The sequence below is a fragment of the Ictalurus punctatus genome, chromosome 11 (genome assembly GCF_001660625.3).
Source record: "Ictalurus punctatus breed USDA103 chromosome 11, Coco_2.0, whole genome shotgun sequence".
NCBI lineage: Eukaryota > Metazoa > Chordata > Actinopteri > Siluriformes > Ictaluridae > Ictalurus > Ictalurus punctatus.
Genome location: NC_030426.2, coordinates 10,357,289 through 10,374,322, shown reverse-complemented (window position 1 = coordinate 10,374,322; position 17,034 = coordinate 10,357,289). Strand labels below are relative to the sequence as shown.

Below are 17,034 nucleotides of genomic sequence, written 5' to 3'. Positions count from 1 at the left end.
TCCAGGCTCCCTACAACCCTAAGCAGTACAGAAAATGTATGGACTTATTTATTTATTTATTTATTTAAATATTTGCTTTGTGACTGATCACATACAGTTCTGCATAACTTGTGATAATATGAATGAGGCAATAATTTGAATGAGCCTAACTCCTGGAAAACAGGCAAACGTAAATGTAAAAATGTAACTACAAATGTAAACGTATGGTGGGACAGAACGAATCACAAATCATGCCTCCTTGTCTTGAGCAAGTGGTTTAAAGCTATTGATACTTTAAAAACCAGCAACATGTATTAATAACATCTATAATATATAATATACAATCTATAATAATATTCACTCATCTTCATCTTCATAATAATAATAAACCAGGGTAGTGATGGCGAGAATTTTTTTTTTTTTTACACAAATCAGCAAATACAAGATTAGGGAAGAAGCACAGGCTGGACAAAAAAGAATATGACAAAGTTTTACCGAACAATGGATAAGTGATAGAAATTATTTAGTGATCAACATTTCCATTCACATTCTATTAATAAAACATTTGTCGATTTAATAAATTAGGCTTCATAAAACCATGAAGTTAAAATAACTACTTAATGCCTGTAAACCGGTTAATGTTTGTTTCAATGTAACATTTAATTTCTAGGGTTGCAGATCCTAGACCTCTAATAATGCTTCATTCACAAACAAAGCATTCTGGACTCATCACATCACGACGAGCACAGCACGATATTCTTCCGCCATGAATTAGTTCTAGCTCAGAATCGATGTTACAAGACTATTGGCTCCAATTGACAAAAATACCACTTTCAAACACATATTCGTGTCACTTAATATATGCTTTTTTAAAATCGTTATTACAGTTCTGATTATAAAATACACCGGATCATTTTTCTTGTAGCGGAGGAAGAACGTTATTACAGTTCCGGTCCGCCTCTTCCGGTCCTCTTTCCTGCCTCCTTTCCAAGATGGTGAGTACTGAAACGTGTTGGACATGTCTACGAATTCAGATAAACGTTAAATATCTCGGTGTTGTGGTAGAGAAAGTGTTCGGCGATGAAGCGTTGTTGTTGTGCTAATGTTCTGGATAAACCCGATATAAATAATAGCTGCTGTGCGCGGTGTATATTGAGTGGAGGAATGAGTGCGGCTGGCTAACACCATGCGCCACTCCTCATGCTAACAGCAGGCCTCAGTGTGGCGCCTGTAGTGGGTTATGGCTGTGGGCTCGAGCGAACCCGCGTTGTATTTGTTAAACATATTATCTAGCTGCTATAACTTAAACTATTAATTGGCCAACTCCTTTTGGTTGTCATGTGGGCATAGTTTTATTAGGATATGGCTAGCATGAGTTACTGTGATGATTAGTTAATGTGAGACAGGGAGGCCATGTAACACGTTAGCTGTATTGGGCAAGCTACAAATGTTAGATACTAATAGTTTCAAATAATTAAATTACAACACAAGCTTCTAATAAAAAGTATCAGCACTAAAGCTACTTTGTCAAACTGAGGAAAAACAGTATGGCAATCCATGTAATATTGTATTAAAAGCATTGCTTCGATAATGCTGGTCATCTTTACTTATTTTATATTGGCTAGGTGTTAATCCGTAACTGAGGTCAGCTGTCATGCTGTATTGAAACAATTGATAATTCAATGCATTAATTCAACATAAACTTACATCTAATGCTATCACTCCCGATTACCTAGCTGTTTGTGGGGTTATCAACAACAGAAACTCGCTGCCCACCTTTCTGTCTTTAAATTTCTTTGAACGTTTTTGGATTTCTGCAATGTTTTCATTTCCTATTTGCAAAGGTTATAGGCAGATGTATATATGTTGCTGTGAGTCTTTCGTACTCAAACACTGATTAATATTACTATGGATGATTGAAAAGGCAAACTGCTACTTGGAAGAAATAATTAGCTCTTTACTGGAGAAGCTATGTTGTTTTGAAAATATCTCAGCTACTGTTATGCTACTAAAATCAGTCCCTCCAGAATTTTGCAGTTGCAGAAATTAATGCAACATCAATATTTGGAGGAGTTCACAATTTTTCAAAATTACTGCTGATTTTCCACAGATTTGGGGCAAGATGTGTCATGTGACATAAAAACGCGCGTTTGTCCAAAGCTCTATTCGATTCAGGTGTGTCAAACATGAGTACAGCTAAAAGGTCTCGTTTACCAACAAACATCACAGTGACAGACCGTTTAAAGCAATTTTGTGCAATTACGATTTCGTTAATTGAAGTAGTTTTCCGCAAAAAAGCACAAAACTCTGCAAGTCGCATCGCAAATATGGTAAAAAGCCGCAACAAAATCGAGCATTTTTGGCCGCGGCAATAACGAGAAAACTGCAAAAATCCTGTACAGACTGTAAAATGTAGTTTGGTTTGTAGCGACACTACTTTTTGCTACTCCCAAACACTGGTATTAATGTACATGTTGGCAGTAGATCCCTGCATGCCATTATTTTGACTCTGACTATCATTGAGATGTGCGTGTGGAATATTTAGCAACATCATTCACAACCTTAACCAGTGCACACAATTTCGAGAGCATTAAAATATCACGTGAGCACTAGTTTTGTTACTGCGAGACACTCACTTTTCCATTTTTCACTACTGATCTTTTATATCTGCTCCTTTTTAAAAAATAGACTAAGAAGAGAAGGAATAACGGACGCGCCAAGAAGGGCCGTGGACATGTCCAGCCTATCCGCTGCACTAACTGCGCCCGCTGTGTACCCAAAGACAAGGCCATCAAGAAGTTTGTGATAAGGAACATTGTCGAGGCTGCAGCCGTGAGGGACATCTCGGAGGCTAGCGTATTTGACTGTAGGTTTAAAGTCTAATCCATTTACCTGCTTTATCTATTTATTGTTTACCCATTAGATATTATGCATTTATTCTTAATGGTAAATTAAATTGGCTAAAATATGTGAAGGTTGTAATCTTTCCAGCAATGTCATTGCATTTACTTCTTGATTTGTATGTCAATAATTGATGTGTAACTGCAATTGTTCTGTTCTTTCCTTTACGTAGCCTATGTACTGCCCAAGCTCTATGTGAAACTGCATTATTGCGTGAGCTGTGCCATTCACAGTAAGGTGGTGAGGAACCGTTCTCGGGAGGCCCGTAAGGACCGGACACCACCTCCACGCTTTAGGCCTAGTGTAAGCATCTGATGGGCTCAATAACATCTGTACACTTTTAAACAAAAACTGCATGCATATTTAAATGTATAAAATGGCATAGTTTCATTATATAGTAATAATCAAGAATAACAAACAACTATTCAAAGTATATGCAATTTTTGTGTGAATAAAATGTTTATCAAACTTTTCCACACTAATCTTATTTTTATTTGCAGGGTGCTGCCCCAAGAGCTCCTCCTAAGCCTATGTGAAGAAAGAGTCAAAATCTGAACATACGTGCAAAGAAATAAAATGATTTGATGAGAAAATATGGTCTTGTACGAGTGGTACTTTTACAGTTTGGGTTGTGTCTTAAATATGCTTTCTGTGTATATAAATAATCTCTGGCATTTTAGAAGGTTGACTGCGCAATAATCCTAATATTTGAGCCAATCCCTTTTGGTTTTCTCTGCTGTTCTGTAGGGCTAATCTCCTTTGTAGAGTTTAGAGGTGGTTTGCACAAAGAGTAAGGGCTTATGTGAAATTATTTACCTTCCCTGTCAATGGTAATTTTGTTTAATAGTCACAGAAAGCAGCTTAATATATATTTGCATTAATTAAAATGAGTGAGTCAATGAATTGAATGATTTCAATTAATTGAAAACCCAACTAAAATTTTAAGTAGAAAAACTAATTTGCTTGCTATAGCAATGGCATAAACTTGACATGGAAACATTTTCTGTGGAAATAGCAAAGCATAATGAACACGGGAACAACTTGATTCCTTGCTGAATGCCACTTTGAACAGCTTGGAGCAGACATCTTGAGCACTTAGAGACCCTTCAGCTGCTAGCTCTCAGATCCACAAGCCATTGCTGTCAGAGCCTTGTTTGTCATCTGTCTATCCTACATGTTGGATTTGAAACTGCTGAGAGCCACTAAGTCTCTGATCCTCTTTATGAGGTGTCTTAAGCACCAGCCTTTTCTTTCCTAGACAGATGAGACTGCACTGTCCAGTTGATCAGCTGATTTATGTTCAATCGAACATGATCTTTCATTGAAGAATTGCATTCTTGGGATTGTAAGAAGAACAGCGAACAGAAGATTTGGTTGTCTTAATATACCTACAGTGTCTTGAGGTGGCTGAAAAAGGACATAACAGAAGATTGGGGTCTGAAGAAAAGATTTTGTTCCTCTAGCTAATCTTTCCATTTCTCCTAGACATTCTGCAGCAGTAATTAAAATGGCTGATCGTCATGAAACTGATGAGGAGAGGGAGATGGAGGCGCAGGAAGTGATCAGTGAAGAGGAGGCTCTGCTGCACTTTGGCCGCTATTCCGAGGCCCGAGCTGGCCTACCCTGGGAACAGCGCACATTCAAGGAGAAGCTGATGCATCACCTGGATCGGATATTTCTGGCTTTCCTTGCGATTTTCTTCCTGTTTGTACTCTTGGAGGCAGCCTATAAAATTTGGTATGTTACCAACTGGAAGAAGATTTTGGAGTTTATACTTGATTCTGTATCCTACCTCTTCATGCAAGAGAACGAGGAGGAACTACTTGAACTGTGAATAGTTTATTATTCAGTCTTTCACCCGTATTGTATATGTACATGTAGCCAGTACATGTCGTCATAAAAATGGGAAAATAATTTACGTGTGTTTGTTCCTTTTAGTAGACATGACTCAAGTCATTTATACTTGCTGAAAATGTGATCTGTAATTGCCATAAATTAATAAATCTTTATCAACTTCATGTGCAGTGTGTTTTGTTGGAATTGCTCATTTTTAAACAGGACCAATTATGACACATTTCTAGGTACAAATATTACATACATGTAATCAAATGATGGCAAAAAAAGGAACAATTGACTGCTCAGGTGTTTTACAGCAATGGCTATGCTGACTTACAGGCTTAGAAATAATAATAATCTTCTCTCTTCATTTATGTGATACCCCTATAGGTTTTTTTTAGTTGATTTTTCCCTATATTTTTAAATTTTTCCCCTCTTGCATTGTTTGCTATATTGTAATATGCACATTATTATTATTATTTTTTTAAATGCAGAGCAAAAAAAAAAACTAAATTATTTCGTTTAGTAGGTAACTGCTCTCACATACAGGATTTGATAATTTTTTGTCAAACAATGTTCTGACCAATCACAAGCTGAGGCTTTGACGAAACACTCCGTGGAGCCAATCAGCTTTCTGAACGCCACTTCATACCGACCGGATTTCACTGTGTTCTTTCTTCTCTATCCGGAAACTGCAGCGTGTCCAACGTTTCGTGTCTTTCATAGACTTAAAGTAAGATATTTTTAGCATACAACTCTCGTTTTTATTTAAATACAATCACTAACAGTAACTAGATTAACACATTACAACGAAAGCAGTGTATTTTTGCCTTTAATTCCAGAAAGATGGTCCACTTCGTGTTGCTGTTGTTAGTTATCTTGTTGACAGCTCGTCTCGAGCCATGCCGTGCTCTACTCCATTTTGTTGCTAAGCCTTACAGAGCATTACAGTTAATTGGTTCGGAAACAAACCCCTAATGTTATTAAAATGAAATATCTAGTATTCAGAACTATCAGTGTAAATATGTATCATTAGTTTGAGCTGTCTAACGTTAGTTTAGAAGGTAGTCCGCGTGGCGTTGTGTAATGTCCATACAAGGTCCTAGCTAAATAAAGACAGGCCGAGCTTAGCCAGCGAGCTAAGTAGGTTAGCTTCACCGCCAGGAGGAGCACGCTTCTAAGATGGTGCTATTATTATTATTATTATTATTATTATTATTATTATTATTATTATTATTATTAACATTTTTATCAAGTAATTAATGGGTAAGCACAACATTGTGTGGACTGAGTTGCTCTTGTTTTGTACCACAAAGCGTCACCATATAATTCTCGATTCTGATTGGTCAGCGGTTGTTACAGCAGCCGTATAGCAGACTGTTTCCCCAGGTGTGTTGTTAATAATAATAATAATAATAATAATAATGATGATGATGATGATGATGATAATAAATTTTTAAAGCGCCTTTCACGACACCCAAGGTCAATTCGAAATACAAAACACAATATATAAAATATTATGCATAAAACACATTATGATTAAGTATTCTGTAACCAAATCACAGAGACTATGCAGAAGAGAGGAATCTTGAATGTTGTGGATGTGATGGAGAAGTGAATTCGAGAGCTTAGGGAAATGTGACTAAAGGTTCTTCCACACATGGTGGTAAAGTTCATGTCTGGTGTTAATGCGCTTGTTCTAATGTGTTACTCGTTTTATATTCACCGCTCATACACAGACACAGGGGCTTGTAGAGTGAATGCTCCACATAATCCAAACCTAATACTAAACAGATCAATTTATTTAACAGAGAATATGTTGGTGATTCTGTCAACATTTAAGGAAGGAGTCTCCAGTGTCTTGTTTTGTTTTTGTTTTGTTTGTTTAACTAAAAAATAGAAATAGCAAAAGTAGAGGTGACTAAGTGACTGTTCTAACAGGAACTAGTTTCAGGAATGTTCCACAACTTTAAACGTAACTATAAATGGTGAAAAAGCATGGAAAATCGCTCATTAATAAATTAACAAATTTTAATCATTGCCAAATTGCTGTACTATAAGAAGTATAAAAATTCAGAACTGTTTTGTTTGAAATTATCAATACAGATATTCTGTTGTCCAAATTAAACCGTGGGCATTTGTTGGGTTATTTATTTATTTTATTTTATTTCGGCATTAACTTGGCCTGTTAAATCCCATTTTTAATGATTGTTTTTTAAAAAAGTGTCAGGTTTCTGAAGACTGGTTTAATGTAGAAAATGTATTTTAATAAACATGCAGTCAAGATAACATTTGGTTATTTATTTATTTATTTATTTATTTATTTATTTATTTATTTATATATATATATATATATATATATATATATATATATATATATATATATATATATATATATATATAAACATTATTCAGCAACTTCAATGTTAATACCACAAAGGACCAGTTAGGCTATCAGCATTTCTGGAGATTTTCTGAACTGTGCAACATTAAGATCAGATATGTTTTGTGTTTGTGTTTAAAAGAGTGTAATTGTGCCCACTGAGCCAGAGCACTGAACAGAAAAGCTATTTATGATGTATAAGTATGTTTTAAGAGGCCATCATGATTAAGATATAATTTTTTTTAAGCTAAAACAGATGTCCTTGAAACAACTGCTTTTTTTTGTTCCCGTTTGTAATGAGAAGTCTGCATTATTTTTTCCAGAATGCGTTACGTGGCCGCTTACCTATTAGCTGTGCTGGGTGGCAACACCAGCCCCTCCGCCAAGGATATCAAGAACATCCTGGGGAGTGTAGGAATCGAGGCCGAAGACGAACGTCTCAATAAGGTATCCCCACGTCCCCCTTTAAAAATCTGTACCTTCCAGACATTTATAAGTATTTTTTGCATGTTGAAATCATGTGGTTCTGAGTGATAATGGAAGTGTGTTGTGAACCTGCTTTGTATTCTGAATACTTACTTTTTGAATGCAGTTCTCTTGTATTGATGGTTGTTTAACTTAATAGGTCATTAGTGAATTAAATGGCAAGGACATCAATGAAGTCATGAATGCAGGTGTGGTATTATTTATTATTATTATTATTATTATTATTATTTAAAAAATTGTATTTTATTATTTTTATATAATTTTGGAAGCAGTTTCTTATTAAGAGTGTGAAGTGAATGCTCCAATATCTCTGAGCCATAAATAGTAATGAGCTCACGTTTCTTTAGGCCTCGCCAAGTTAGCCTCCGTGCCAGCAGGTGGTGCTGTGGCAGTCTCTGCTGCTGCTCCTGGTGCTGGGGCTCCTGCAGCTGCAGCAGCACCTGCAGGTAAGCCACTAATCTTCCTACTTTTATGATTTACAGACTTTCCCATCATTATGCAAGTGTAACTTTCTTTTTTTGCAGTGCAATCTTGTTAAAATAAATAACTTATTTTTCTTTAGCGGAAGAGAAAAAGGAAGAGAAGAAAGAAGAATCTGAAGAGTCTGATGAAGACATGGGCTTTGGTCTATTTGATTAATCTTTCTTGTTTTCCTTTAAAAATAATAAAAAATGGAAAATTGGTCTAAACCTTTGAACGTGATGAATGACTGGTTTACATTTCTATTCAATATATCCATACACTTATAGATTTGTGTACATTTATACCCAAGAGGTTCTTACTGCCTGCTGTTTCTACAAGGCCTTATTTATCGAAATGAGAAGTTCAACTCGCACCTAAAAAAAAACATTCACACTCGTTCACTCGAATGGTTTGCGTATTTAAAATATGAACTTGATCATTTTTTAAATTGGTTATGGGATAAAGCCTGTTTCTTTGCTTTTGTACTGTAGGTCTGCATTAATGTGTATTTGAGTTGTGAAGCGTTGTGCATGTCTATGGTGATTATGCATCGAGGGAACGCTGATTGGTTGGTGGAAAGGCATGTTCAGCTGTGTACCCGGAAACCTTTTGACGAGACCTTGTGACGTTTCTCCCGTGGGTTTAATAATGACTGAGTTTTAGTGCCACGTAAAAAAAAACAACAAGATTACGAGAATAAAGTCAAAATTACACTGCGGTAAACTTCGCAGATTCGAGATTCGCTCTTCTATTTCGCAAGATATAAGCACAAAAATATGACTAAATGTGTATTTTCTTGCTCTGGAATGGACAGAAAAAGTACAACTGAATTTATTTTTAATACACTGTAATTTGTGTTTTATTTATTCGAAAATAAACACAAAAAAGAGAAATAGAAGTTTACCATGGTGTAATTTTGACTTTATTCTCAAAATATTATGACTTTATTCTCCTTTTCTTACTTTAGTGCCACGTTAAAAACATAATCACTGTTATAAATATAACGAAAATGTAAACCATTTCCCCTCGTTGCATCCAGTACTTTCTATATTTTATAAACGAGTTCGTGCTCCGAAAGTGTAGCCCATTTAAAAACCGTAAAACAGCTCGTGCCAGAAACAGATGGAAAAACACACTGATTAAATAAATAAATAAATCTATCTGTTTAAAAATCTTCAATCTGTCAGTTTCTCAGTCTAGTGGGGAATAAAATCTCCTGTGATAACCTCTTTCACTGAACAGTTAGTATAAATAAACAAAATGAACAAGTTCTTGGAAATATGACCACTTTACTGTATAATGGCTTTATTTAACCCTCCTGTTATGGGACAATTTGACCCATTTCCACATGCGAGATGTCTGAAATACTGGTTAAACTTTTTATCTCTTTGAAGTTGTTTGACTTTTCCTCATTTAGGGTCATGAAGTTGTATGCAAATATTCCTTCTTATGGCTTGTCTTGGACAAGCCATAATAAAGGTTTACTGTTTTAAGTTGTTCTTTGCTGTTTTTGTGTCTATTTAATCTGTGGAATTTCTATCGACATTTTAACTCATATCATTATGGATTAAAATTTTTCCCCAACATAATAGGAGGATTAAAGAAAACTACAATCATGAGGTTTTGATATGGCCGGGACACTTTACTTTCTTTTCCTTCTGTCGGGCTCCCAGTAAAGACACAGATAAGGTGATGTAAATAAATACTAAAGCATCAGTCTCTTGGTGATTTGTGTAATTTTGGGTTTAAACATTAACATGTCACATTAGTGTGCTACTGTACCAAAGTCGTTCAAACTGCGGAATACAGATGAGTTGTGATGTTTTCAAACAATTCTAAAATGTTTTCGTTTTCGACTTGACTTTGTTTCTATTGATCACGCATGGTTTATTTACCCCCAACACGTTTCACAGCAAGGTTATGCCCGTATTGCTTTCTATTTGTTTTTAATGTAGTGAACTAGCCCGTATTTTCATGGTGTAGCTCAGTAAATTCTCATGTGCTTCATGCACATCACAGCGCCCCCTCACGGCACATGCAGGTATGAAAACCACCCTGTGCGAGCGTCCTGGCCCGACGACCTGCTCGAACAAGTAGCCTATAAACAGTCATGAGTAGCTGTGCTGTAATATGGGAAATTATCGATGGTAGAGTGATATGACGACTCAAATAAGTCATGTTCCTGAGAAACCACAAAGCACAATATTTTGTGCCCTGAAGATTTCCATGTCCTGGAAAACTATACAAACTTTATACAAAGACAGTTACGAAGCACTCCGCTAGAGTCTCCTAACACAATAAAGCAATATCACATGAGCAAGAGGGCTGTTGTACTGAACATCAACACGTCTGTGAGCATCGGAAAGGCGTAGGTAATATACACTATATTGGCTAAATGTATGTGTACACCAGACGAATCACACACGTTCTTGTTGAACATCCCATTCCAGTACCAGGGGGCTTGGAATTGATTGCCTTTTTGCTGTTATAACACCACTCTTCTGGCAAAACTTTCCACTAGATTTTGAAGCGTGGCTGTGGGGATTTGCCCATTCTGCCACAAGAACATTACTGAGATCACGTGCGGATGTTAAATGTCCCAGAAGTTGTCAGTAGGGTTGAGGGCTTCGTGCAGGACAATTGCATCTGTTCTACTCCACCCTTGGCAAACCATGTCTTTATAGAGCTTACATTGTGTTAGGGCATTGTCATGCTGGAACAGGTTTGGGCTAGGCCCTTTAGATCCCCTTAGATCCAAAATCTTAATGCTACGGCATAAAAGGTATTCAGGACAATTGTGTGCTTCCAAAATCATGTGAGAAGGCCCACATATGTAATGGTCAGGTGTCCACACACCATACGCTGATATTCAGTACATCAGCACTCTTGCTCGTGATATTTATTTTAAACAACAGTTCTATAAACAAGAAATTAACATTGAGTAACTGACATTTCAGACCGAATGACCAAATATTTTGTTTATTTTTGCTCCATCAATGAAAATAGTTCCCAAAGATGTCACAGCTTGATGGAGTGTTGAGTGTTACCATGCCAATGCACAGACTGATTGACAGCCCATAGTAAATGTAACAAACTATTGCTAGAATTGGAATTTTATTTTAAAAACACAGACAAACAGAGTGATGCAAACAATGAAATGTCAACACTCTTGGAATGCCATTTGTCCAATTAAATTAGCAGACCAGACCTTACTAAGTGAAACATTCTTTTATAGCATCTGTCAGCAACTATATACGTTTTCTTTGGTAAACACTCGAAGGCAATTATGTGAGAATCTTCAATAAATGTACCTGTAAATTAGTTGTTATATAGAAAAGATAATTATGGAAGTCCAGAAAGGCCATGAGTTATTTATAATTTTATGTGCCATTATCCTGACTTATTTTTCTCATGATGTCAAAATACGTGATTCAGCATGCATTCTGTCCATCATGTTGCATCCATTTTTACTTTCATCAGGGACTAACACAAGAGGAAATAGCTGTATGTTTGTCAGCGCTAGAGAATTTCCAAATTAATGTCAGTTACATGAGAAAGTGACTCATAAATTTGTAACTGTGCTGTTGTGGACACTGGAGTGAACCAAAATTGCCATACCACTAATATATGATAGTATGCCACTCACCACAATAATGTAATGCTTGCATACTACTGCAATGTGAACTCAGGAAGTAATCTTTATCATGAAAAAAATAAGTTGTGATCTTGAGATAATGGTACAGAAAAAAAAAAAACCTCATAGCTTTTCTGGACTTCTGTAGACAATGCATTACAACTAATGTGTTAATACAAATGAGTTATTTGCCTTGAGCCCAGCACTGCTGTCAGAGTTGCTGTTATAGAAAATTAATCAACATCTTCTGACCTATCAGACACTGGCCACTAGACCTGTAGTGGACCCTGAACTCTGTGGCTGCAGCCAGGTAGATGCAGTGTGTGTATGTGTGTGTGTGGGCCAAACCTTTTATTCAGGTCATAAATGTGATTTATTGGTGTATTCAATGTTCTAGGATTATAATTATTATTTAAATGTCTCAATTAGAGTTCAGTGTGACTGTGCCACAGGCTTCAGCTGAATGGTATAATGTGTCAGGAATATGTTGTGTTTGTGTTGTTGCTTGAATTGTTTCTGACCCAGATGAGACTTGTCGAACAGATAAGTCCTCTAAGCACCTATGTAGCAGCCATAGACTCACTGTTTTCAGACATTCAGCAACAGAAATCTTATTCTGTTATGATATTTTGTTCAGACTTTACAGATACAATCCATGTGCCGTCAGTTTCCCCACTTTTTCTAGCTTTGGACTATTCTTCATTTATCTGCATAATGTCTAACTGCTTCTATGTCAAGAACCAAATTCAGAGAATTCATCACTGGGAAATGATCACATTTTCTAGAAGAAAGTTGCAAAAATAAATGTATATTTTATTTATATTTGTAGTCATTTAAATTACATTGTGTATGCCTGCATACATGTTTACAGCATATAGGAAATCATCTCCATGAGCTTAAGTTCTATTAAACATAGATTATAAATAGTTGATTTTTTTTTATACTAATAAAAATAAAACGAATCACAAACAATTCATAAGGTCATATGTCACAGTGTTGCTTAAAGGTCAAATGACCTTGTCTACAGTAGGGCACTTTTACTGTATTCTATTCAGTGCATTTTCTTGCCTGATTAGCTTGATCAGAACCATTTGTCTCTTACACATGCTGAATTCTATGGATGCTGAACTTGACATAAACAGACAAATTATGTGCAATGACAGTCTGCTGATTAACAAAAAAAAAAAACCCTCTAATAATATACAGTCATATAGTCTGGCTGTAGGCTGTGCAGCTTTCATCTAATATTTTGGTCTATCAAGTTCAGAAGCTGGGTTATGATATCTTGCCTTCTGCATGGTCTCCAAATCTGATGATGAAAGAAAAAAAAATTACATTTTCTATTGTCACTTTAATCCATTAATCATGTTACTACTAGTTACTGATCTAACTACGAATCAATGATCAATGTATATATTCGATTGAGTGCATATAAAGCTAGCAGAATATATATGATTGAAGTTGAGCTGAACTGATTTGAAGATAAACTTTAGAAAATGTTTGACTCACCACTCAGACCACCCTGTCTGAACTCTTCTTTAATGGCATCTGTTTCTCTGTCGTTATGACGTGAGGGTGACTCTCGGACATGTAAGTAAAACGTTCCTTGAGGTACTGGTTCCCAAAACCGAGGATATGTCCAGGAGCGTGGCGAGAGAGACCAGCCACTCTTGCTGTGAAGTCAAGTGTGAAGGCAAACTTGACCAGCTCTGGCGCTACCACAGGTGGCTGTGTTGACTGTTGTAGGACTTCAGAATTTACATACTGGTCTGCCAATTGCTGGAAGGAGCCATAGGTGATTGTGTTGAAGTAAGAGCTAATGATAGTATTTTCCTTTACCTGTAGGGAAGATATTTAAGAGGTTGCTTCCATGCTTTAAAAAAAAAGTTCAGTCATGCTTTAATTCTTTGCATAAGAATTTTTGAATAAGAATAAGAGAGAAAACCCTCACCTTATCATTTATAATATCACCTTCCTGTTTTATCAAATCAATAATTCTTTTAATAACTTCCTCTTGAGACCCTGCATGGATAGAGGCAGAAATACTAAGATTTACAGGTCGGGTCATTTAATATTTTGCATACACAGCATAACTGTGGACTATGCAATACTCACTGGATAAGGCATTTGTGTCTGTAGGCTGAACTGAATCAGTGAACGTTTTGTTTTCTTCTGTGGGACTGTTTTTCACCTCATTCACAATCTTCTCCAGCTCTTCTGACATTTTTTCATAATAGGAAGTAGTAGCCTCTACCTCTTCAATTGCTGCAAAAATGAATAAAAGGGAAATTTCCAAATATGTCATTGGGAATTTGAAACAGGAAATTTGCACAATAGGTAAAAACTGTTATGATGGACAACATATATTGTGAATCACTTCATTAAAAAAACTGCAGGTTGATGTATTTGGTGTTAGTGATGGGACGACTACTCTTAAGCATATTTGTAGAGATATTATTAAAGACTTGATATGTAATGTTGTTTGTAATGCAAGTATGTATGTAAATATTTGAGCTAGCAATTATTTATGTAAACTGAGTTGGAAATGTGGCAAAAATTATGCAAGTATCTGAATGTATATTAAGGGTTTAGATGTGTTATATTTGTTTTGATGTAACTGATGTAAATGTTACAACTGCCATCAGTATTTTACAAGGTTCTTCCCTGTAAGGACTTACAGGGAGCTACTCTGTAATGCTCTTCTGAAATAGTCTTTGAATTTGCTTAATTGTATAACCTAAAATGTATGTAGTATACTTACATTGGACCTGGGAATTGTGGGCTTCAGTGGATAGATCTAAAGTAAGTGGCCGCGCATTTGTCTTATCTAGGCCCATGTCTCCGCTGCGTCTCTTTAACGAGACCCTCTTCTGCGATCGTCTTCTCTTAGGGGCCTTGTGGCGCAGGATGATGCCATCGCTAGTAGAGATGGGCAAGCAGGTAATTGGAGGAGTTGCAGGTTCCGTAGTAGGAAGTGTTTCTTCAGATTTCCCCTCATCATCTTGTTCATCCTGTTTATCACTGTTCCCTCTGGAGAACCATCCCAGAACACTCTTCCATATTGAAGGCTTCTTAATCTTCTTTCCCTCTTTGGTCTTCTTTACCTCTGTTAAATGCTCTATCTGAGGTTGAGCAGGCAGTAGAGAGTCTTCAATCTTGAAGTCTTCTAACTCTAGTTTTAAGGCTATGTTAGATAGCCTACCATCCCGCTTGTCTTTATCAAAAGGTGAAAACCATTTCCGGTGTTTTCCATCAGAACTCTGAGATGCAGAAGAGCCATCCTTTCTGGTGAGAGAGCTTTTCTTCCCTCGTTTAGATTTTTCAGAGGTTTCACTTACTGTTAGTGGTTCTGAAAATCCTTTCTCTTTAGTAAGAGTCTCCTCTGAGGCTGAAGGCATAGGATGAAGAGAAGGTATATGTGGTTGTCTACCATGATCTTTATCAAAATGTACAAACATCTGGTGCTTCCCATCAGAAGTACAAGATGCATGGGATCCATCGTTTCTGCTGTCAGTGGTTTCACATCCTACCTGGGCCTTTCTCTCTGTTTCCGGTTCTGAGAATGCCTCGTCTTCACCGGGGTCCTTCTCTGAGCCTGAGTATTTAAGGTGGAGGGAGATATCGCTGGAATGTTTACGCTCTCTTGTATCTCGCTCTGCAGCGGTGATCCACTTGCATGGTCTCCTTTCTATTCGAGTTGGATGGTATGAGCCATCGTTAAGACTCAGGCTTCTCTTTACATACACCTCCAGGAGGCGTTTGCTGTCTTTGGCTCCCACCTGGAGCACCTGGGGCCTGGGCTGTGCATTCTGCTCCATGGTTACCATATGTAATCTTAGCTGAAAAGAAACAAAGAGTAATAGGCGCATATTACTTTTGGAAGCGCAATCATTTTGATCATAATTCAGTAGAATTTAGAAACGATTTGAATGCCCTTACTGGACAGTTTCCAACACTTCAGTAAACGTTTTCTCATATTCTAACATACGACAGATCCGGGCTTATTTTTTTGAAGCAACATACACGTTCAAGTGCACCCGTCTCTCTTGTATATATTGACTTCTACTGAAAGTTTCGGTTCGTATAGGTGAAGAATTTAATTATAAAGAGAGTCGACGTTGAGGTTGTTCTTACCTTTTCACCAGTCTTCACTAGCAGCGCATAACATCAACGTTTATAATATTACCTAGCTTATGTCAGCGATGGGCAGGTTGTTTTAAGGACGGCACCATGTACAAGTAAGGGCATATCTCCTATTATTCCAGCCCCGTGACGTTAACAGCCAATCCCATGGCGCGAGAGCCCAGGTAACGCACGCGCTCAGGTAGACAGCAACCCGTAAACAGCAATCCAGTCAGGTGATAAGGGACTTTTTACTGCAGTTGTTGACTATATGCTACTGCCAGCGTATGAGGAAGTAAGCGTGCATTTTAGAGGAAGCTGTTTCGTGGTTGAGGCAGGTTCTATAAACCAGTAAATAGGCTGCGCATTTATGGTTATGTTTACAGCCTTTGTCTTTTTGCACTTCTTTCTCTACTTCTGACGAACGCATGTTGTCAGCTGACTTCTTATCCAAGTAGCATATGAATAAACGTAGTCAGTCTCCTATCTGATCAGTGCTGTCTTCCAGTCTCATACTAGCTCACTTGTTAAGATGAAATCAAAACTGAAACCTAACCTCGTGATTTTCTTTTAAACGTAAGGTTTGCGTAATAGTCTTTTGGCTCAATTTGATTCTTCTCTCCAAGGCCTGAAACGGCAGAAATACTGAGAATTAATAAATCAAAACAATTTCTGTAAACTCATCACTAAACAAAACAACTGTCATTTGTGAAACAGTAATAGATTTTTATACAGAAAGAAGCCTTTTTTAGCTAAGGACCTTTTAAAGAGCTCTCTATTTTTTAACAAGAGTGTGTTTCTGAAGGAAATAACAAATTAATAGGTTTGTGCACTTGATCCATGTTGGAACAGGAGTGTAGGCGGCCAAATGCAGGTCTACTGGGTTAGATTACATGCCTACTCCATAGGATCTTGATGAACTTCTTAGGTTTCCACTTATCGGCCATGCTGTACATGGTAAGGCACTTAAGACAATAGATAGAAATAACATAGCTTCAGCCTCTCCATCTGTAGTTTTGTATCCTCTTTAAATCACTGACTTAAATGCAGACTGGGCAATCTGTAAACCCACCATGTGAAGAATCATACATAAAATTCTTTGAGAAATGGACATATTTTTTATTTCAAACCTTGATTAAAATTATGTTGTTTGAAATTCATTTGAAAACAATATAATCAGGCCTATTTTTTATAATGCCGAATAGATGTTTTACATTTCATCACTTGTATA

The 17,034-nt window shown here is 36.8% G+C and overlaps 3 protein-coding genes across 3 annotated transcripts; 2 read left to right on the top strand and 1 right to left on the bottom strand.

The window, feature by feature from the left end:
• The first annotated feature begins 961 nt into the window (after positions 1 to 961).
• rps26l (ribosomal protein S26, like) lies at positions 962 to 3,469 on the top strand. Its single transcript, NM_001200156.1, is given in 4 exon segments — positions 962 to 974; positions 2,668 to 2,845; positions 3,053 to 3,183; positions 3,381 to 3,469. Coding segments are annotated over 4 exon segments (348 nt in total). The 5' UTR covers positions 962 to 971; the 3' UTR covers positions 3,417 to 3,469.
• Positions 3,470 to 5,403: 1,934 nt separating this feature from the next.
• rplp2 (ribosomal protein, large P2) lies at positions 5,404 to 8,271 on the top strand. The gene is given in 5 exon segments (NM_001200103.1): positions 5,404 to 5,449; positions 7,423 to 7,546; positions 7,725 to 7,773; positions 7,933 to 8,031; positions 8,148 to 8,271. Coding segments are annotated over 4 exon segments (348 nt in total). The 5' UTR covers positions 5,404 to 5,449; position 7,423; the 3' UTR covers positions 8,225 to 8,271.
• A 4,202-nt stretch (positions 8,272 to 12,473) lies between these two features.
• On the bottom strand, positions 12,474 to 16,295 carry LOC108272276 (uncharacterized). Its single transcript, XM_017480594.3, has 6 exons — positions 15,816 to 16,295; positions 14,443 to 15,520; positions 13,797 to 13,946; positions 13,633 to 13,703; positions 13,191 to 13,520; positions 12,474 to 12,990 (listed from the first exon to the last, which is right to left on the bottom strand). The coding sequence occupies exons 2-5, from the start codon at positions 15,506 to 15,508 to the stop codon at positions 13,194 to 13,196; spliced, it is 1,614 nt and encodes a 537-aa protein (XP_017336083.1). The 5' UTR covers positions 15,509 to 15,520; positions 15,816 to 16,295; the 3' UTR covers positions 12,474 to 12,990; positions 13,191 to 13,193.
• Between the last annotated feature and the right edge of the window lie 739 nt (positions 16,296 to 17,034).